The sequence below is a fragment of the Stegostoma tigrinum genome, chromosome 19, assembly GCF_030684315.1.
Source record: "Stegostoma tigrinum isolate sSteTig4 chromosome 19, sSteTig4.hap1, whole genome shotgun sequence".
In the NCBI taxonomy this organism is placed as follows: Eukaryota; Metazoa; Chordata; class Chondrichthyes; order Orectolobiformes; family Stegostomatidae; genus Stegostoma; species Stegostoma tigrinum.
In genome coordinates this window covers 25871284-25894701 of record NC_081372.1, presented here as the reverse complement: position 1 = coordinate 25894701, position 23418 = coordinate 25871284, and the positions used below count along the sequence as shown (strand labels likewise).

The 23418-nt window shown below is 40.0% G+C and overlaps 1 protein-coding gene and 1 long non-coding RNA gene across 3 annotated transcripts in view; one reads left to right on the top strand and one right to left on the bottom strand.

Moving 5' to 3' along the window:
- nol4lb (nucleolar protein 4-like b) overlaps positions 1 to 23418 on the bottom strand; it is a 349022-nt gene that overhangs the window by 277511 nt on the left and 48093 nt on the right. For both annotated transcript variants that reach the window (XM_048549775.2, XM_059652784.1), the window contains exon 2: positions 14521 to 14676. In XM_048549775.2, coding sequence (XP_048405732.1) covers positions 14521 to 14676 — 156 coding nt within the window. The remainder of the gene's footprint in view (positions 1 to 14520; positions 14677 to 23418) is intronic.
- LOC125461248 (uncharacterized) lies at positions 808 to 17761 on the top strand. Its single transcript, XR_007249441.1, has 2 exons — positions 808 to 1182; positions 17451 to 17761. It is a non-coding gene; the product is annotated as an uncharacterized LOC125461248 (long non-coding RNA).

The following is a 23418-nucleotide window of genomic DNA, read 5'->3' as shown; positions in this document are numbered from 1 at the left end:
AAACTCTGCTTTGTCCCCACAGATGCTCCGAAACTTTTGAGTTTTTCCAGTAATTTCTGTTTTTGTTTCTGATTCCCAGCATCTGCAGTTCTTCATAAGTTGACTTGTGAAAACTGACTTATTTGTTTCTTTCATTGTACAAGTAACCTCAAGGGTAGTTAGGGATGGGCAACAAATATTAGCATTGCCAATGACATCCTCATCTCATGACAGAATTTTAAAAATGAATAAAATCAATTAATACATTGCTTAACCATATAATTTATAAGAAAGCAATTATCCTAATATAAAAATGCATATTTTTAACTTACTTGCATATAAATGTTAGAGATTTATAATGCACCAACAATTTTTAACCCAGTTTGAGAATCTTCTTTTAATATTATAGTTGTCTCATTTCATAATAGATGTGATAACCAGATTAATATTCAGGTTATGAAGATATAACAATGTGCGGCAAATATTAAAGAATTCATTGACTTACACTCTACCATTGTAAGAAAGTCTGAAAGAAGTTTATCAAGTGTTAGGTCAACCTATCCTAACCATACATAGTTTCATAACTAAACCTACAAACTTAAAGGTTCAGAACTATGCTGTGCAACTTCACAAAGCAACCATTAATTTCTAAGTAAACAAATGTTACATCAGTGCATCTATACTTAACAGTTTGTGCAACTGTAATACAAATGCAAGTGAAAAATGTTACCAATGTACTCTGCATTTTCCTTTTTCACAGATCACAGAGAACAATGTAGTCTGCAGCATACATCTGAAAAGCAAAAATTCTCCCCTCTTAAGGCAAGTATTGTTACAGATGTAGACACTTCATGACAAACATATCGTGACATAGATGAGGAAACATACAAGGAAACACAGAATAATGATGCAGGGCCAGCAGAAGTTGGGTGTGCAAGTGATGAGTTGATTCCAAGATCAATGCGACTACTTTGCTACCAGCTTTATAAAAGACTGCTTTGCAACACAATATAGATTCTTGTAGGCCTCTTTTCCAACCCTGGATTTAAATCACCTGCACGGATGTGGAGAGATATTGTTATTAGAGACTGTGAGGCACTTTGGGTCAAAGTAAGTCATCCAGGATTTGAGTGATCGGTGAATGGATCTGAGAAAGGGATGAAATTTGCAGCAACAGTAAAGAAATTGTGACAAGAATTGAAGGTAATGGTTAAGATTTTGCTTTCAGTGGTGAATGAATGTCGTTCACGTGCTGCACTTAACAGCTGCCCAGACTTTTGAGGTTTTGAGTGGCAACTAATGGCCATTGGGGATCTGAAACAGTGCCTACTACAGGGGATCTCAGACCAATCTGAGTGGGACAAAGATCTTCTCAGGAAATTGAATTGAAAAAGTCTCAAACATAACTTAAATAGCAAATATAACTTAGAATATTTATATAATTATAAATTGCATACAGTAAATGAAATAGATGGAAAAAATAAAATGTGAATAGATAAAAGATTGAAAACTTTTATTTTAACTTTCTTCTGTTAATAGAGGAGATTTAAACAAAATGAGATGTCAAGTAATGAGGCTTCAGACTTGTAAAAGTTCATTTTCAGTACCGTAGAGGTTCTTTGAAAGTAATTTAAGACTTTAATGCTGACTAAAAATCCAATCACATTTGTATGAAGAAGGCATAATTTTCCAAGTTCATTTAGTGATCATATGTTGAATAAATACTGGAAATTCACACCACTATACATATTTCAACTCTGAATCTATCCCTAAGGTACCAGTGTCACAAAGCTTGTAGAGGAGATGGTCAAATTGGACAACAGTTTCCAGATTTCTGCATTTTACTGTGCATATGCAGACACCTGGCATTAGTATATAATTTAATTTATATGAGCAATGAACACTGATAGATTCACCATTATTCTTACTGCAAATCCTAGACCGATGGTTCCAGTCTTATCTGTACTCAACTGAAGGAAGTTTTGACTCATCCAAGACTACTTATCAGACAAGCAGTCTGACAATACAGGTAGTATAAGGGTTAAGAGAAATGTTTGAGAGTGAATGTTTTGCTTGATTTTTGTTTTAAACTAAGGATAATATTAAGAGCAGTCTTGATGTTCAGATACACTACTCCTTATGTAATAGCGGTACATAAAGACAGTATAAACTACAGCTCCGTTAGTAATGTTTTCATTGCAATCAGAATCAGGAATTTTTCATAAAATCTCAGCCCAGGACGTGAGCACAAACATCAAGGCTGACATTTTTGAACCATGAAACTGAGGTTCCATCTGCACCCTCAGGTGGACTTATAAATTGCCCTGCCATTATTACAAAGAAGATTAGCAGAGTTTTGTTCAGCTAATATTTATCTCTCAATCAACATTCCAGAAACAGATATCTGGTTATTAAATGCATTGTTGCTATTTATGTTTTTAAAATTGGCTGCCACATTTTCTATTTTACCTATTATTATTCATTCTTTCACACGTGACCAGCGGTTGTGCAAACAGGTATTTCCAGAAACTTGTGTGTTGAGGAATTAATCGAAATTTAGGCATAGTTACTTAATAAAGTGCCAAGAAACTTAATTTAGAATCTGACTACCTGATGAAAACCAAAATGTTTTCTTAGAATTTATTATATTAATAGATTGGACTCTTTCTGATATTTGATAAAAACTGTTAAAATACTTGCCAATTTTTCTATTGAGGTTTTTACAAATTTTTCTTGCTCCTAATTCAGAAAATTTTTACTCCAAATGAAAATCAATTCTATTGATAATTTAGTAAGGGAAATATTCAATTACAGACAGAAATAGAAATTGCTGAAAAGGCTTTGCCAGCATCTGCGGAGAGAAATCCAAGTTAACATTTTGGGTTCAGAGACCCTTCCTCAAAACACAAATATTCAATTATTTCTCTTTAAGCTTACACACATGGCAATATGTAGCTGCCTAAGTTCATAATACCATAAATTTTCATAATCATTATGCAGTTATCCTATATACTTTTCTTAATTTGACTCCAGTAAGCAAGTCATAATGTCTCTTGTTCTGCCATGATTTCATAACAATACAAATATGGTTTGCCTCATTATTTCATAATTGTCTTTGAACACAAGATCTAGTCAAGAGTCAGGTTTGTTTGGGCAATGATTGTTTCCAACAAGAGAGAATCTAAACATCTCCCCTTGATGTATTGCCATCAATGAATACCTCATTAAGAACATCTTGGGATTACCTTGGCCAGAAACTTAATTAGATCCAGACATACGAACGTTGTGGCTACAAAGATTGGTGAGATATTGCCATTCTGCAGCAAGTAACTTATCTTTTGAATCCCCAAAGCCTACCTAGCTGCTACAAGGCACAAATCAGCAGTGTGATGAAATACCCTCAACCTGCTTATACGAATTCTAAGAAGCACAACATCATCCAACAAAAAGCACCTGGAACCCCACGTATTAAGTTAAACATTGAGAGCTCAATTTACTTTTGGTGATAGCTGTCCTACTACCAGGCCTAAAGGCAAGAAGAAACCTGCTTTGTCATCAGTAGGACCCTGAGCTGCATTTTGTCAGTCAGTCAGAGAGTTGGCAACAGGGTGGACTCAACAGTATGAACAGAAAAAGGGCCAACTACTGAGGCTGCAACGGGAGGATACACAGAAAGATACACATGTATCCTTACAACCAGATAAATAGGGTTTTCAGGCAGTGGAACCATTCAGAAAGACCCCAGTGAGGGCTGAGAAAGAGTAGTGAGTGGTACTTTGGTCACAGTTGTCGCCATTGCTGCCCAGAAAACTGTTCAGCAGCCTGAAAGATAGAGCAGATGAATACATAGCTGGAGGGATAGTCCAGGAAAAAAAATTTTAGATTCCTGAAGCATTACGATCAGTTCTGGAGTTGGTGAACCTGTACAAGTTGGCTGAATTACATCTGAACAGGAACTAGACTAATATCCTTACAAGCACATGTCCTTACAACAACGTACAAATGATAGTTGCTGCAGCAACCCGAGATGCAACGTTGAAGTGTAGAAGCATTCCGTAGATAGATCAGAGATGTGCCATGAGGGTTCTTAAAGGCTGGTGTGTCACTATCTGTGGACATGGGTGGCCATAAGAATGCCCTGAGATTTTGACCAGAGCCAGGGGTCACAGTCTAAGAATATGTGGTAGACCATTTAGGATTGCAATGAGGAGAAATTTCTTCACCAAAGTGTGGTGAGACTGTGGAAGGAGGCAGTTGAGGTCAGAACATTGCACGGTTTTAAACAGGAATTGGATAAAGCACATGGGGCAGAGGGGATCAAAAGATATTGGGGAAAAGCTGAAACAGACTGTTGAGTTGGATGATCAGCAACAATCATGATGAATGGTGGAGGAGGCTCAAGGACTGAATAGCTACCCTGTTCCAATCTTCTATATTTCTATATTGGTGTCCCGGTTTCCAATAAGGAGGTTCCGACATGTTCAGAGCAAGCAATGAACTGAATGTACCAGGTGCTTGCTCTGATTTCCTTGTCAAGCTTTCCTGACATCTAGTTTGTTTGGCAAGTTGGATAAGATGGAAGGTGGAGTGTTAATGAGCAAGTTGCGATGCTAACAAGGTGTTTTAACAAATGTTACTCCCTGTCAAATAACAGTTTGCTGCTGATGTGAACGTTACCATGCCACTTGTGAAAGTCATAACAGGTATCGCATATTGCTCCTGATGTCAAGCTGGACCTCACTGCACTGGTTGATCGATTTTCCACACATCTCATCATAGCTCATATCGCTCAGACCCTGTAAGATTATGCCCAAAGTCTTTTTTGAGGCCTTTTTTCAACTTTTGACATTTCTTGCTTTGTTTTTGTTCCTAGAAAAAAACAGATAAGCGAGCATTCGACCTGCAATGGGCAAAATGATGTATGGAAAGCTCTGAGGTTAAGCAAATCTGTGAAAAACAAAGGGAAACTGCAGTATTTTACTGAAAAAGATACCTTACTTTGATTAACTTCAAGTTTAATTTTGATTAACATTATTTTTCCAGGATAAAATAAATCTAGCTTCCTCCCAGATAATAAAAAACCTTCCATATCATCAATAGGTTTGTTTTTGTTCTGAAATTCTTACGTTAAAACTTACAAGCAAAAATATAATATTGCAGGTATTTCAATTGTTCATGTGATTACTTCCAACCACCTCCAAAGTTTGACTGAAACATCTGCATTAAATCCTTTTTCTAATCCAGTCAATTGATTTAAAGCTAGTGACTTACAATGAAACACCTAAGTATTGAACTAAATAGCCTTTCAGGACTGCAACACATGGACGCTTATAACTCAGAAGGAGTCCATCTGGCCCATCATGTCCATGCCAGTCATTGAATTATACAGTACAGAAGATGTCTTTGGCCTGTTAAATATTTACCTCCAAAAATATGCTACTACCCACGCTAGTCCCATTTTCCCGCATTAGGCTTATAGCACTTTGTGTTTAATTAAGTGTTTTCTAAAAGACTGTGAGGTTTCCTGCCTCAATTTCCCTCCCGTCTGAGTGAAAAAGTTTTCCCTCAAATCACATCTGAACCTCCTGCCTTTAAAATTATTTTCCTTGTATTGACCCTTCAGCTAAGGGGAGCAGCTGCTTTCCATTCATCTTGTCTATGCCTATCATAATTTACACACCTCAGCCTTCTCTGCCGCAAAAGAAACATCTCAGCCACGTCCACTCTATGCAGGCCTCTTAGTATTCTGTAAGTTTCAATCAGAGCCTTCCTAATCCTTCTAAACTCTATCAAGTTTTCAAACACTCCTCGTACGACAAGCCCTTCATCCCCAAATCACTCTTCTAAAACTCCTCTGCACTCCCTTCAAAGTAAGCACAACCCTCCTTAGATATGGAGTCCAAAACTGTACACAGTATTCCAAATGCAGTCTGACCAGAGCCTTATACAGCCTCAGCAGAACATTTCTGCTCTTGTATTCTAGCCCTCTTGAAATGAATGCTAACGTTGCATTTACCTTCCTGACTACCAACTGAAACTCCATGTTAACCTTAACAGAATCCTGAACTAGGATTCCCAATTCGCTTAGTGCCTCAGCATTCCAAAGCCTTTCCCCATTTAGAAAATAACCTATGCCTCTGTTCTTCTTACAAAGTGCAAAATATCACATTTTCCCATATTGCATTCCATCTGCCACCTCGTTTCCACTCCTCCAGCCTGTCCAAGTTGTATCATCCACAAACTTAGCAGTGATGCCCCCAGTTTCTTTATCAAGGTAACTATTTTTAAAGTAAATATTTCTGGTGCCAACATGCAGAATTGCACTAGTCACTGGATGCTATCCTGAAAAAGACGTCTTCAGCCCCACTCTCTGCCTTATGTTAGTCAGTCAACCATCTACCCATGCCAGTACCTTGCCCCAAACACCATTAGCTCTGAACTTATTTAGCAGCTTCCTGTGTAGCACCTTGTCAAAGTCCTCTGGAAACTGAAATAGATCGCATCCACTGGCTCTCCTTTGTCTAACTTGCTTGTTACCTCCTCCAAGAACTATAACAGATTTGTCCGGCATGACCTGTCCTTCACAAAGCCATGCTAACTCACCCTATTTTACTGAACAGTATTGGTCAGTGCATTTAGTATAAGAGTCGGGATGGCATGTTGCAGCTGTACGGGACACTGGTTAGATCACCTTTGGAACACTGCATTCAGTTCAGGTTTCCCTGCTAGAGGAAAGATGTTATACTTGAAAGGGTGCAGACCATATTTACAAAAATGTTGCCAGGGTTGGAGGATTTTGGTTATAGGGAGAGGCTGAATAGGCTGAGGCTATTTTCGTTGAACCATCGAGGGCTGAAGGTTAACCTTGCAGCATGCTGCTGTGCAGATAGACCTGTGTGTCCTTGTGCATGAATCACAAAAAGTTGGTTTGCAGGTACAGCAGATAATTAAGAAGGCAATTGGAATATTGTCCTTCATTGCTAGAAGAGCTGGATTTTAAAAAAGAGAGGCTATGCAGCCACTGTATCGGGTGCTGATGAGGCCATGCTTGAAGTGCTGTGTACAGTTTTGGTCTCCTTACTTGAGAAGAGATGTACGAGCATTGGAAGGGCTGCAAAGGAAGTTCACTAAGTTGATTCCAGAGTTGAGAGGGTTGGCTTATGAGGAGAGATTGAGTAGACTGGGACTATACTCATTGGAATTTAGAAGAAGGAGGAGTGATCTTATAGAAACATATAAAATTATGGGGGGAATAGATAGGATATAAGCAGGGAAGTTGTTTCCACTGGCAGGTGAAACTACAATGAGGGGCATAGCCTCAAAGTAAGAGGAGCAGATTTAGGACTGAGTTGAGGAGGAACTTCTTCACTCAGAGCATTGCGAATCTATGTAATTCCCTGCCCAGTGAAGCAATTGAGTGTTTTTATGGCAAAGATAGATTTTTGAACGTGAAAGAAATTAAAGGTTATGGTGAGCAGGCGTGTAGGTGCAGCTGAATCCATGAAAAGATATTGAATGGCAGAGCAGGAAAAATGGGCCTGATGGTCTACTCATGCTCCTGTTTCTTATGGTTATTATGTTCTTATAAAGGTTTATAAAATCCTGAGGGGCATGGATAGGGTAAATAGGCAAAGTCTTTTCTGCGAGTTGGGGGGGAGTCCAAAACTAGAGGGCATAGGTTTAAGATGGGAGAATGATGACATACAAAAGGCAACTTTATCATGCAGAGGGTGGTGCAAATACAGAATGAGCTGCCAGAGGAAGTGATGGAGGCTGGTATGAGTACACCATTTAAAAGATATCTGGATGGGTACATAAACAAGAAGGATGAAGAGTGATATGGGCCAAATGTTGGCAGATGAGACTAGATTTATTTACGATACCTGGTCGGTATGGATGAGTTGGACAAAAGGGTCTGTTTCTGTGCTGTACAATTCTATGAATCCATGACTTTTAAGTACTCTCCTATCTCATCCTTAACAATGGACTCTAAAATCTTACCGATGACTGAGGTTAGGTTAACAAGCTTATAGTTTTCTGTCTTCTGCCTTCCTTCCTTCCTTAAACGAGCATGTTATATTAGTCATTTTCCTGTCTTCTGGGAACGTCCCTGACTCCAGTGATTACTGAAAAATCACCACCAAATCTTCTACAATCTTCTCACCCATCTCCTTCAGAACTTTGAGGTGTAGTTCATCTGGTCCATGTGCTAGTGAAAGTAGGAATACGAGTACAGAGCAGATGAATGCATGGCTGAGGAGCGGGGGCAGCGGGCAGAGATTAACATTTCCCGATCATTGCAGTCTCTTCTGGGAACTGCACTAGTCACTGGATGCCATCCTGAAAAAGACCTCTTCAGTCCCACTTGGAATCAACTGAGTGAACTTCCTTTGCACCCCTTCCAATGCCAGTACATCTCTTCTCAAGTAAGAAGACCAAAACTGTACACAGTACTTCATCATGGCCTCATCAGCACCCAATACAGTGGCTGCATAGCCTCTCTATTTTTTAAAATCCAGCTCTTCTAGCAATGAAGGACAATATTCCATTTGCCTTCTTAATTATCTGCTGCACCTGCCAGGGACATTTGCTACAGCCACTTTTAGGAGGCCTTTATACTAGTAAAAGGGGAAGAGCAGTGGTGTTGGTAGGGAGGAGGTGGCATGTGGGGTGGGACTGAAAGTGATAGTGAGAATAGAGACCAGTTACAGTTGGGGAGTGACGCAAATAGTCAGAGCAGACAAGAGCAAGGCAGAGAATGAGGTACACTGATAAATTAAACTGCATTTATTTCAATGTGAGAGGCCTAACAGGTAAGGTTGATGAGGTCAGAGCATGGTTGAAAACATGGGACTGGAATACCATAGCTATTATATAAATGTAGCTCAGAAAAGGGCAGGACTGGCAACTGAATGTTCCAAGATATAGGCGCAATGGAAGGATAGAAAGGAACGGGCAAGAGAGGAAGAGATTGGCATTTTTGGTTAGGAATAACATTACAGCTGTACATAGGGAGGATATTCCTGGGACTGTCCAGTGGAGTTATTTGGGAGGAACTTAGAAATAAGAAAGGGATGATTACCTTATTAAGATTTTACAATAGGTCCCCCAATAGTCAGCCGGAAATTGAGAAGGAAACTTGTAAGGAGGTCTCAGACATCTGTAAGAATAGTAGGGTTGTAATTTTAAGGATTTTAACGTTCCAAACATAGACTGGGACCACCATAGCATTAGGAACCTGGATGGAGAGGAATTTGTTAAGTGTGTACAAGAAAATTTATAGTCAGTATGTGGATGTACATAAGAGAAGGAGCAAAACTTGACCTTCTGTTGGGAAATGAGGCAGGGCAAGTGACTGAGGTGTTAATGCGGGAGCACTTGCAGCTAGTGATCATAATTCTATTTTTCAACTAGTGATGGAAAAGGATAGACTGGATCTAAAAGTTAAAGTTCTAAATTGGAGTAAGGCCAATTTTGATGGTATTAGACAAGAACTTTCAAAAATTGATTCCAAGATGCTATTCACAGGCAAAGGGTTCATTGGAAAGTGGGAGGCCTTTGTAAACAAGATAACAAGAGTCCAGCGACAGTATGTTCCTGTTAGTGTGAAGGGCAAGCCTGGTAGGTGTAGGGAATGCTGGATTACTAGAGAAATTGAGGCTCTGGTCAGCAAAAGGAGGAGACATGTCAGCTACATACAGCTGGGAGGAGTCATTTCCTCGAGGAGTATAAGGAGAGTAAGAGGATACTCAAGAGGACAATCGCGAGGGCACAAAGGGACATGGGTTAAGGAGAATCCAAAGAGATCCTACAAATACATTTAAGGACAAAAGAATAACTAGAGCGCAAATAGGGCTCCTTAAAGATCAACAAGGTCTTCTGTGTGGAACTGCAGGAGATGGGTGTGATACTAAACAAGTATTTCACGTCAGTATTTACTGTGGAGAAGGATAATGGGAGCTAGAGAACTTGGAGAAATAAAGAGTGATATTTCGAAAAGTGTTCATACGATAGAGGAGGTGGTGCTGGACATCTTAAAATGGATAGAGCTGGATAAATTACTGGGACGTGATCAGGTGTACCTCAGAACCTTGTGGTAAGCCAGAGAAGTCATTAATGGGCCCTCTGCTGGGATATTTGTATCATTGATAGCCATGGGTGAGGTGCTGGAAGACTGAAGGATGGCTAATGAGGTGTTATTATTTAAGAAAAATAATAAGGTAAAGTCAAGGAGCTATAGACCAGTGAGCCCAATGTCTGTGGTGGGTAAGTTGTTGGAGGGGATTCTGAAGAACAGGATTTAGATGTTTTTGGAAATGCAAGGACTGATTAGGGATCAGTCACATAGCTTTGTGTGTGAGAACTTGTGCTTCACTAACTTGATTGAAATTTTTTAAAAAGTGACAATGACCATTGATAAAGGCGGATTAGTGGATGTCTATACAGAGTGTCAATATGGACTTCAGAAAGGCATTTGACAAGGTTCCACATGAATAGACTGGTTAGCAAGGTTAGATCACATGGAATCCAGGGACAGCTAGCCATTTGGACACAAAATTAGCTACAACATTGGCGACAGAGGGTGGTGGTTTAGGGTTGCTTTTCGGACTGGAGGCCTGAGACCAGGGGTGTACTGCAAAGATCAGTTCTGGGTCTACTGCTTTTCATCGTTATGTAAATGATTTGGATCTGACAATAGGAGTATGGTTAGTAAGTTTGTAGACAGCACTAACGTTGGAGGTGTAGTGGACAGTGAAGAATGTTATCTCGGGGCCTTGATCAAATGGGCCAATGGGCTGAGGAATGGTAGGTGGCGTTTTATTAGATTTAGATTTAATTTTGATAAATGTGAGCTATTGCATTTTGGTAAGGCAAATCAGGGCAGGACATATACACTGAATGGTAGGGTCCTTGGGAGGATTGTCAAACCAAGAGACCTTGTGGTACAGATTCATAGTTCCTGAAAGTGGAGTCACAGGTTAACAGGATAGTGAAGAAGGTGTTTGATACGCTTGCTTCTATTGGTCAGTGCCTTGAGTACTGGAGTTGGGATGTTATGTAGCAACTGTAATTGACATTGGTTCGGCCATTTTGGAACACTCCATTTATTCTCATCTCCCTGCTATAAGAAAGATGATTTGAAACTTGAAAAGGTTCAGTAAAGTTTTACAAGTATGTTGCCAGGGTTGGAGGTTTTGAGCTACACAGAGAAGCTGAACAGGCTGGGGCTGTTTTCTCTGGAGTGTCGGAGGCTGAGGGTGAACTTATAGACGTTTATAAAATCATGAGGGGCATGAGTAGGGTGAAAAGCCAAGGCCTTCTTACCAGAGAAGTGGAATGCAAAACTAGAAGGCATTGGATTAAAGTGAGAGGGAAAAGATCTAAGTGGGACTTAAGGGGCAACTTTTTTGTGCAGAAGGCGGCACATGTATGGAATGAGCTGCCACAGAAATTGATGGAGGCTAGTACAATTGCAGCATTTAAAAGGCATCTGTAGAGGTATTTGAATCGGAAGGGTTTAGAGGGATAAGGGCCAAATGCTGGCAAATGGGATTAGATTAATTTGGGATATTTGGTAAACATGGATGAATTGGACCAAAGGCCCAGCTGTCCAATCCATCAACATCCTCCTCCAGTTTAAGCTATCTTCCTCACCATTGACTGCCCTACCAATTTTCACGTCACCTGAAAACTTCTTGAACATACCCTCTATATTTAAGTCCAAGTCATTGATGTATAGCACAAACAGCAAGGACCCAGCACAAAGTCCTGCAGAACTCCACTGGAAATAGACTTCTCATCACAGAAGTATCTCTGTAACACCATCCACTACTCTTGCCTCTCAGCCAGTTTTGGCCAACGTACCCCTTCACCTTGGATCCCATAAGATCTTGCCTTTTTGACTGGTTTGCCACAATGGACCTGATCATGTCGAACACATCGAATGCATCATCCACATCAACACTTCTCATTACCTCCTCAAAAAATTTGATCAAATTTATAAAATTTGACTTCCTCTTAACAAATGTATGATGTCTACCCATACTTCTCCAAGTGCAGGTATTTTCTGCCACTCAGGTTTCTTTTGAATAACTTCCCCAATGCTAAATTTAAATTGACTGCCCTGTAATTTCTTGGTTTATCTCTCCCTTAGATTTTTAATAATGGGACAGCATTAGTTGTCTTCCAGTTCTCTGGCACCTCACCTGTGGCTGGACAGGATTTGAAAATTACTGCCAGAACACCTGATTGTTCTTCCCTTACCTCCCTCATGAATTTGAGATCTATCTCATCCAAGCCTTCCCTTGCGTTTTTGGACATTGTCCCCTCAGCCAGAGATACCAAGCTCATCTTACTGCTGTCTTGCCATGCCATTTAGTGCAGACACAAAACCAGAAGGCTTGTCATAAATTGTCAGTAGGCCTCCATCAGAGGAGTGGCCTACACTCACTGGTTCCCAACAGTAAGTTAAGGGAATCCTCTAATAGCTGTCCAGGCCTCATTTGAGCAGTCAGAGTCAGGATCAGCTTCACCAGGAGCTGAGTGATGGGCAGCACACCACCCATCTTGATGGTCTTGCTGCCCTATTGTGGCTGTTTTCCTCATGGAATGAGAGCACAGCGGCTATTGCTGGAGATGAAGCTGGGTGCCACAGCAATTACTGGTGGCACATGTGGTGAGATGTCCCAAATGAGTGAGGAGGTAGCACAGAGGACATTCTGAGTGAGTAGTGTCATGGATTGGGGTGGATGAGAGCAATTGGAAAGATGTTAAAGGGAATACTGAGAGTGGTAGATTATGAGGCTAGTTGGGATGCAGTGGCAGAGATAGTGTGACATAACAGAGAGAAGATGGTTGAACATATACTAGTGGTGTCGGGGTCATTTACCTTCTTTCTACAATGCTGGGGACATTTTTACAGACAACTGAGATTGCTTTACTGCAAATGGCAAACTTGGACCAGGCTGGAATGATCGTGGTATGCTGTTGTTGGAGGGAGGAGGAAGACCTTTGATACCAACAACCTGTCCAGCTCAACCTCCCGGACCCTGCCTGTAAAGTTTGATGTCGGTTTCTCCTTCTGCCATGTCCGAGGCAAATGTAAGTATCTGTGCAAGGCAACTCCACACTGACAGTGTTTTCCCGCATGCACAGTGGACTTGTAAAGATGGCATGGATACCAGAGATGTCAGTTAAAGCCAGGATAACCGAGGTAGTGATTTGTTTCTGGGAAAGGCACACAATAAGATGGGGCTGTAATCAGATGAGAGAGATCATAGAGCCATGGTAGATAATTAATGAGGCGAATTTGGTTAGCAACAAATTCTCTTTAAAAACACTTGGCACAACTTGAACTTAGCTTAAAAAAAAGTAAACGTCAGCCATAAGATATGCTGATAATGTACTGAAACTGTATTTCCAGGTCTGAGTGAACACTATGCATGCATCAGCTGCCATGTTTCACGGGGGCCGTACATCGTTGTAATGATTTACAGGATTAGGTATATGTACAGTACACAACTGTTAGATTATGCATTAGTAGAGAAGTTGCAGCCACATTCAGCAAAGATGGTGGCATACCTCATGAAACCAGTTGAACAATTGGAAAATAAAAGCAACTATGATTTTAAAATGCATGGAAAGCAGAGTGGGTAACACTAGTTTTGCTTCTCGCCTAGAACTTCACAAAATTCAAAGCAAACAGCGAATCAGTTGAAGCATACTTTTATTTTTTTTAAATCTACTGTTATGTCAACGTCTGCATGAACCATCTCATCCATACTCTCCACCTTGTAGTAAACATCCAACCTCGCCTCCATGCCCAGAGCCAGACAACCTTAGGAGGGTCAGTTCAACAACTGAATACCCACTGAATTGTATTCTCTATAGTGTACTATGCAGGAAATATTGGATGATCAGAACCTATTCAATTGACTTCCATTACAAAATTCATTCGCCTTTTTCGAATTCGCTTTTGTCTAGAAGAACAAAATGCCCGTGAATTATAGGACTTTAACGAATGTAGATCCTCCTCATAGAATGCGAAAATCCGGATCAACAACGCGTTACATTCTGAATATAGTTACTTTGTATTATAACGAGAAGCGCTTTCGGATCTGTCACTCAGATTCGTGTATTTTAAAGGAACAACAACAATGCATAAATCAGGACACGTAGCAATGTAACTTCTCTCCCCGCCACCTAAGTGGGAAAGTCATGCCTATATCTGATGAGGAGCACAGTTTGAATAAAGTTCGTGTCAAAATATTTAAATTGGTTTTGTAGTTAATGATTAAGTAATGGTGACAGTGTGGTTCTAATATTTAATGAAAGCATTAATTTTACAATCGAAACAAACGTGATATACAAATTGTACAGTGTTCGGGAATGTTTCAAATTACATTAAACGCTTGATTCCTTTCAGGTATACCACAGCGGTGTAGCAAACAATATATTAAATGAGTAAAATAGCTCAGAACTGCATTGCAGGGCTACGGGAACATTTATTTGAATACTATCATTCTTGAAGGTTTAGCTCACCGCTTTGTAAGTCCGCTTCTGTCCGGCATGTTTCGCCGTCTTCGCAGTCTCAGTCCCTGTTTCCACATGCATAGAATAAATGATGTCAAAAAAGTCCTCCACCACAGCCACGCGTTTCAGAGAGATGCTTTCTTTAGCTGTGACTCCATCTCCAGTCTGTGAAAGTACATTACAACATTCACCAGCAGTAATCATTTCAGAAATATCTTGTGTATTCAGCTAGTTAGTAACAGTTACCACAAAGCATGCATAGACTCGTTACACGTTTCAGATTGTGGTGGCATCGAAGTACTAGAGAAATTCGACAGTTTTGGCAATCACTGTAGAGGGAAAACAGTTAACTTTCTGAATCCAGTGACCTAGCTGTTCTCACAAAGAACTTCTCGTACTTTATGTTTTGTTTCAGATTTCCAGCATCGGCAGCTTGTTTTTTTAAAAAATGTCAGATTGCAGTAAGACGGATCAGCACAAGGACCAGCAAATTTTAATCAAAAGCAAAAACATGATTTTTAAGTACCTTGATAATTGCTTATCTCATTGCGTAGCCATTTGGTGCAAGGGATGCCCTCTAATTTACTGTACACTTCCACTGGCTGAACTTTCAAACTAGAATGGTGAAGACTTCACTTCAAATCTACTGGAACGTCAAACCAATACATTAGCTCACATTTAATTTTTACATCGTCACATTTTGTTTTCCAGTGTTACCTATAGCTACGCGTTAGTTGGCTAATGCTTAACATAAATATTCTATGGTGCTTACACAGAATGCTGGTCACATCTTCAGCGTGTGGTTTACTCAGTTTATCTCCTAATTAATTGTAGCTGAAATTCAGTCCAGAAAAGAGTATTTCAAATGTTTCATGTGATACGTATTCGATACAAAGAGTTAAATACGATGGATCAAAGCGGGAAACACATTGTATCTTTTATTATTTTTAAATCATTTAAAAAACTTTTACACTAATATGAATTGAGGGTAGATATCTATTTCAATGTGCTAGCAGTTCAAATTTAGCCTGAGTATATGTAAATGACACATTTTACATACGAAAACTATCAGGCTAAGAAATAGCAGGATTGCGAATTTAACGGTTCATTAATCACATCAGTCACTATTTTTGGCTTAAACTATTTCTAATTTATACTCCTGTCCAGCAGCTTGTTGCTTAAGTATTAAACCTCAATTAATTACAGCCTGAAACAGCCTAACCAAACAATGTGTGTAATCCATTTGCCATACTATAGGTAGATGTACATTTAAATAGTACTGTTTATGACCTAAATTGTTTTACAATCGAGTATTTTTGAGGTGGTCATTGTTTTAATCTTTTCAATAATATATTCAAATTTACCCATAAACTGGAGAAGGAATTGAATATGAGTATTCACAAAACAGACATTAGTGTACCTTTATAAGTATTAGTTTGCCAACATTCTGTCGACCTAATTCAATGTTGTAGCTTCAAGCCATACTCCAGGATTGGGTATTCCATATATACTGTCACTCAGAAAAAGTACCTAAAGAATTCTGCATTTCCAGAGGTGTTCTGTTTTAAATGGGATCAAATAATGGCCTGCTGCACCAATTCAGATCCGAAGCTGTATTCAAAGGAAAAGCAAGCACTATTCTCAGTGCTCTGATCAACAGCTGTGATTCAAACAAAGCTACCAGTTTAAGTTGGCCATCATTAATTGGCCATTCGTTTTATTGTTACTGATGGGGCAGTATGGCCCATTTACCTACATATGATTAGCGCTACTATTTTCTTATAACTGTTAAGCATTTCAAGATATCATTAAAATTTTATTTTCTTAAAAGTAGAATTTATTGGTTCCGAGAAATATTAGCATTTCAAGACAGACTACAAGTTACAAGGACAGAATTGCAAACTATAGTTTATGAAGTTGTTATAATTTGTATAGAACTCTGGTTTAGCCTCAACTGAAGTATGTCTAGTCTTGAGTGTACACCCAAGGATAAATGAAAAGGCATTAGAGAGATTCTGAAAAAATATTCATAAGAACAGTTCCAGGAATGATGAACTTCAGTTGTGTAGATAGATTGGAGAAGTTGGAGTGGATTTCCTTGAAGAGAAGATTGAGAGGACATTTGATAAAGGTATTCAAAATCACGAGGGGCTCAACTCGGTAGATGGGGAAAACTGTTCACATTAGTGAAAGGTTCAAGATGAAGAGAGTGCAGGCATGAGGTTATTACCAACAAAATCAACAGTGACATGAGGAAACAAATCACACAGAATAAAGTGGTTAGGACCTGGAATGCACTGCCTGAGAGTGTGGTAAGACAGGTTCAGTTTAGGAATCTGAGTAAGTTTGATTCTTAGCTTAAAAGAAACAATGCAGGACTACGGGGAGACAGCAGTGAGTAACAATAGGTGAATTGTTCCTTCAGAGAGCCAGCAAGGACACTGTCGGCCAAATTACCTTCCTCTGTGCTGTAACCATTTTGTGAAGAGATTAATAAATAGGGAACTGGAAAACCTTGACACTTTGAGATAATAAAAGAATATAGATATACATTTAGTGGTTTTGACAATACTGTCAATATTTTGGGATAAAATAATTAAGCCTATCAATGCTTCTAATAGTTAAAGATCCACAGTTTAAACAAGAATTCAAGCTGCACTTGCACAGGTAACAGATTAGAAATTATCTTCTCAACAAATTTTACTTCCTGCAACAGAACACTAATTTTGCCAAAATATTTATTTAGATCATCTAATGCCCAACTTTAAATATTGATTTTGTTGGGGTGTGCAGAATTCGTAGTCACAAAAACACAATATTGAAACCAGCTCATTTTCAGGTGCAAACAAATGCTGGAATATTAGGAACCATCACCATATTTTAAAATAACAGATTTTCTTATTTTTTATTGTATTAATATGTCATCAACTGCTTTAAAGGAAATAGAGAACTTTGGATGACAAGCACCACAATAGAAGTTCTCAGTAAGAAGACAGCATGCAAGAAGCCAAGATTGGGAATCCAGGAGACTAGAGAAAACAAAATGCAAAAGCAGATTCTCTCCAAGTGTCTGTATGAAAAACTTAAAACAGTTCTGTATTGTTATGATTTGGAATGAAAATAAATAATATGACAGCATATTATCCTGAATAGCTCTATGTCTGTATTTGAAAATGTGAAAAGCGTTTGTCAATTTTTCCCATTACAGTATGTTGATGCACAAATAAATCATCATTGATGAGTTTGTAAAGCTCCTGTCTTGCATTTTTATTTCTATGTAATTGAAACTTCTAATACCCAATATTTTTAAAGAAGGAAATGAAATATATTTACATAGCACAATAATATTTACTGACTTAATTTCCCTTTGAGTCTTTTAAAATAAAAGTTTTAAATAAATATATTAAGGCCTTGGCATATTTCAAAAGCATAGGCCTCACCAAAATATTACTACCAGAAAGCATCTGGACAGAGCCTTCAGCCATCTTATATCTGAGCATAAACGTATTGCAGAATTTCCCAGAATACAATCTCCACACCAAAAAGAGTTGATGGGTGTGATCCCAACTATAAATATTTGACACTTTATTTGCTTCTGCCAAATGACTTTGAAAAAAAGCCAAGGTATATTTAGACAAGTTAAGTATTTCTTATTTAAAATGTCATTCTCTGTTATGTCCAACAGACAGCAGTATCTGCCAGAAGTGTTTGTGGAATATGTGCATATTAGGATATTTTGCAAACTAGCTTATGATTTTCTGTACAGTACTTTTAATAAGTTAAAAAGTTATATTAAATTCTTTACAATAAGAAAGTGAACACCAACCAATGACGAAAGAAGTGGCAGGGAAACCCAAAGGCAATGCTGATGGGTTAAGAAAGAAATGGTGAGTTTATACTTAATAGTTCATAAAAGACCACAACACTTTTAGACCCATCCTACTGGTTTCCCCCTCACATGTTGTTAGACTTGTCATCCAATATTGTTTGACTCTAGAACCCCTTAGGACAGCCAGATTGTTTGCTCCAGTGCTCCCTCCTCAATTACCATTGAGTCACAGAATCCCTACCCTTGAAAGCAAGCCATTTGGCCCATCAAGTCGACATTGACCCTCCAAACAGCATGCCAAGCAGACCCAGCCCTCCGACCCTATCCTGGTAACCTTGCATTTCTATCTAGCCTGTGCATCCCTGGACACTATAGGCACTCAGAGTGGCCTAACCTACTCACCTTTGGACTGTGGGATGAAACCAGGGCGCCCAGAGGAAACCCAAGCAGATGAAGTAGAATGTGAAAACTCCACTCAGACAGTTACCTGAGTGTGGAACTGAATCTGGGACCCTGGTGCTATGAGGCTTAGTGCAAACCACTAAGCAATTGTGCTGTCAAATCATGCTGAACCTTGACACCCAATTACAAATCATGAATTCTCCCTCACTAATCACAAAACCATAAGACCATGAGACATAGGAGTGGAAGTAAGGCCATTGGGCCCATCAAGTCCACTCCGCCATTTAAATCATGGCTGATGGGCATTTCAACACCACTTCCCTGCACTCTCCCTGTAACCCTTGATTCCTTGTGAGATCAAGAATTTGTCGATCTCTGCCTTGAAGGCATCTAACGTCCCAGCCTCCACTGCACTCCGTGGCAATGAATTCCACAAGCCCACTTCTCTCTGGCTGAAGAAATGTCGACTCATTTCAGTTTTAAATTTACCCCCTCTAATTTTAAGGCTGTGCCCACGGATCCTAGTCTCCCCACTAACAGAAACAACTTCCCAGCATCCACCCCTTCTAAGCCATACATTATCTTGTAAGTTTCTATTAGATCTCCCCTCAACCTTCTAAACTCTAATGAGTACAATCCCAGGATCCTTAGCCATTTATCATACATTAAACCTACCATTCCAGGGGTCATCCTGGTGAATCTGCACTGGACACGCTCCAGGGCTAGTATGTTCTTCCTGAGGTGTGGAGTCCAAAATTGGACACCGTATTCTAAATGGGGCCTAACTAGAGCTTTATAAAGTCTCAGAAGCACATTGCTGCTTTTATATTCCAACCCTCTTGAGATAAACAACAACATAACATTTGCTTTCTTAATCACGGACTCTACCTGCAAGTTAACTTTTAGAGAATCCTGGACCAACACTCCCAGATCCCTTTGTAATTCTGCTTTACAAATTTTCTCACCATTTAGAAAATAGTCCATGCCTGTATTCCTTTTTCCAAAGTGCAAAACCTCACATTTGCTCACATTGAATTTCATCAGCCATTTCCAGGACCACTCTCCGAAACTGTCTAAATCTTTCTGCAGCTTCCCCACCTCCTCAGTCCTACCTGCCTGTCCACCTATCTTCGTATCATCGGCAAACTTCGCCAGAACGCCCCCAGTCCCTTCATCCAGATCATTAATATATAAGGTGAACAGCTACGGCCCCAACACTAAACCCTGTGGGACAACACTCATCACCGGTTGCCATTCTGAAAAAGAGCCTTTTATCCCAACTCTCTGCCTTCTGCCAGACAGCCAATCCTCAATCCAAGCCAGTAGCTCACCTCGAACACCATGGGCCCTCACATTGCTCTGCAGCCTCCCGTGAGGCACTGTATCAAAGGCCTTTTGGAAGTCTAGATAGATAACATCTACTGGGTTTCCCTGGTCCAACATACTTGTTACCTCTTCAAAGAATTCTAACAGGTTGGTCAGGGGCGACCTCCCCTTACTAAATCCATGCTGACTTGTTCTAATCTGACCCTGCACTTCCAGGAATTTAGAAATCTCATCCTTGACAATGGATTCTAGAATTTTACCAACTACCGAGGTTAGGCTAATCGGCCTATAATTTTACATCTTTGCCTTGATCCTTTCTTAAACAAGGGGGTTACAACAGCAATTTTCCAATCATCTGGGACTTTCCCTGACTCCAGTGACTTTTGAAAGATCACAACCAAAGCCTCTGCTATTTCCTCAGCCACCTCCCTCAGAACTCAAAACCCAATAGTCACACTTGAATTGTATCCTAATCCCAGAATCATCACCAGTGTTCGCCACATGAGTTTCCCTTCGCAATGCTACCAAATCGCAGGATCCCCTCCCAGTGACCTTATTTCAAAATCTGTACCAAATGGATGTCAGTGGTTCAAGAAGGCAGCTCACCACCAACTTCTCAAGGGCTGTTTGAGATGGGCAACAAATGTTTGTCCAGCCAGGAAAGCCTAAATTAATTTTCAACTTTAACTTGTAAGCGGTATCAGCATTTAATAAACACAACAGAATTGTCATTAAAAGCAGCAGTTAATTCTGTGATTGATAAAATTAACAAATTATAATAATTTATTGACACACAATCAAGGGTAAGTTAGGCATTGCATTGTAACAGAGGAATCCGTAACAAACAGGGTGACATGGTGGCTCAATGGTTAGCACTGCTGTTTCACATCACCAGGGACCAAGGTTCAATTCCACCCTCAGGTAACTGTCTGTGTGGAGTTTACACATTCTACTTGTGTCTGCATCAGTTTCCTCCCACAGTACAAAGATGTGCAGGCTAGATAGACTGGCCATGCTAAATTGCCCATAGCATTTGGGGATGTGTAGATTAGGTGGGTTATAGGGGGATGAATCTGGGTGGAATGCTCAGTTCAGTGTGGACGTTTTGGGCTGAAGGGACTGTTTCCTCACTGTAGGGATTCTAATTCTAATTCTAAATATCTAAAACTACACAGGTACTGCAGAATGTCACTAAAAGTGAAGCAGGTAAGAGTTTTGAAAAATTCTGCAGCAATGGAACCTCTCACTTTGTATTTATATAACATTTATCTTTGAGATACACACTTGTGTGGTTGAAAGCAAAGTCCCGAGGTAGAGTGGTGAATTGACCAGGTCCCCTTGGTTTAAGGTGCCTTTCAAGCAGGAGAAGTAAAAAGGAATGTAATGAAGGAAAGATGGTAATTGGGATAGTCCAGTGAGGGTTATCAAGCAGATGTTCACCTGCACGTCTGCTAATGTGGTATACTGTTCCCGTTGTGGCCTCCTTTACATTGGGGAAACCAAGCGGAGACTTGGAGACTGCTTTGCAGAACACCTACGCTCGGTTCATACTAAACAACTGTACCTCCCAGTCGCGAACCATTTCCATTCCCCCTCCCATTCTGCAGATGACATGTCCATCCTGGGCCTCCTGCAGTGCCACAATGATGTTACCCGAAGGTTGGAGGAACAGCAACTCATATTTCGCTTGGGAACCCTGCAGCCTGATGTATCAACATGGACTTCACAAACTTCAAAATCCCCCGTCCCGCTACCGCATCCCAAAACCAGCCCAGCTCGTCCCCGCCTCCCTAACCTGTCCTTCCTGCCACCTATACCTTCCTCCCACCCCTAGCCCCACCCCCATCTCCTACCTACTAACCTCATCCCGCCCCCTTGACCTGTCCATCCTCCCTGGACTGACTCCTCCCTACCTCCACATCTACACTCACCTTTACTGGCTCCATCCCCACCTCTTTGACCTGTCAGTCTCCTCTCCACCGACCTTCTCCTCTATACATCTTCTATCTGCCTCCCCTTCTCTCCCTATTTATTTCAGAACCCTCTGCCCCTCTCCCATTTCTGAAGAAGGGTCTAGGTCCAAAACATCAGCTTTCCTGCCCCTATGATGCTGCTTGGCCTGCTGTGTTCATCCAGCTCCACACCTTGTTATCTAGAGTTATAACTCCTATTTTGTGCAGCAAGGGACAAGTCCAAAAAGACTATTTTGCATAACTGATGCCAGTATTTATAACATCTATTCAGGCAGGGCAGGAATTTGGATGAGAATGGTTGTATCCAGTGGTCATAGTGTGTATAGATACCAATGACATAGGGAAAACTAAGAAAGAGGGTAAGCTTGTACAGTGTGAGGAGCTGGACATCAAATTGCAGAGCAGATCCTCAACAGTGATACTTGCTGAATTATTATTTGAAATGGATGCCAGTTAGCAGACAGCACATTAAGAATAGTTAAACAAGTAAGTGGCTGAAACACTGATGCAAGTCTGGTGAAAAAAGTGGGTTCCAGTGCAAAGGCATTGGCATCAATACAGTGGAAGATTGGAGCTGTATTGTTGGGATAGTCTGATGTTGAATTATGCTGTGACTTGTGTCCTAGCAAACTGTATAACTAAGGAAGTAGAGAGGTCTTGAAATGAGACTGTAGGAGTAAGAAATCAAGCTTAGATAGATGTAGGAAATTAAAGGGAAGAGTCAAGAGCAAAATAGAATTAAGGGAAATGAAGGTCAGAGAATGGCAGAAAGAATAAGGAAAATAAACCTAAGAATACACCATCAACCAAAAAGAGATATTACGGAGAGAACGAAAAATTCAATTTAAGGATTCTGTATCTGAGTGCACATTGCATTCGTATTGTAGACAAATTAACAGCATTCTGTTTTAAACAACTATGAACTGATTATCATTATGAAGACATGCCAGGGAAGACAAGAGTCGGGTCCTAAATATTGAGGGGTATATTGCATTTGAGAAGAATAGGAGGCTAGGTAGAGCTGGTGGAGTGGTATTATTAATCAAAGATAACATTGATGCAATAGTTAAGAGATGAGCTTGGTTCATGAGATCAGGATGTAGGATCAGTATGGATGGAAATGTGCAATAATAGATGAAAGAAATTCACTACTGAGAATGGTCCATAGGCCTCATAACATTTATCACAATGTAAGTTGATGTGTACAAGAACAAATATTCAATACTTGTGATGAAGTCAGTAATCATGGCTCATTTTTGATTTGCATAACGTAAATTGAAGTGTGATATCTGCTAAAACAGAATGAAAAAAAATGTTGCAACTGACCAAGAGGGAGTTCAACAGAAGAAAGGGAGCCCTGATCACTCCTCATTCAGT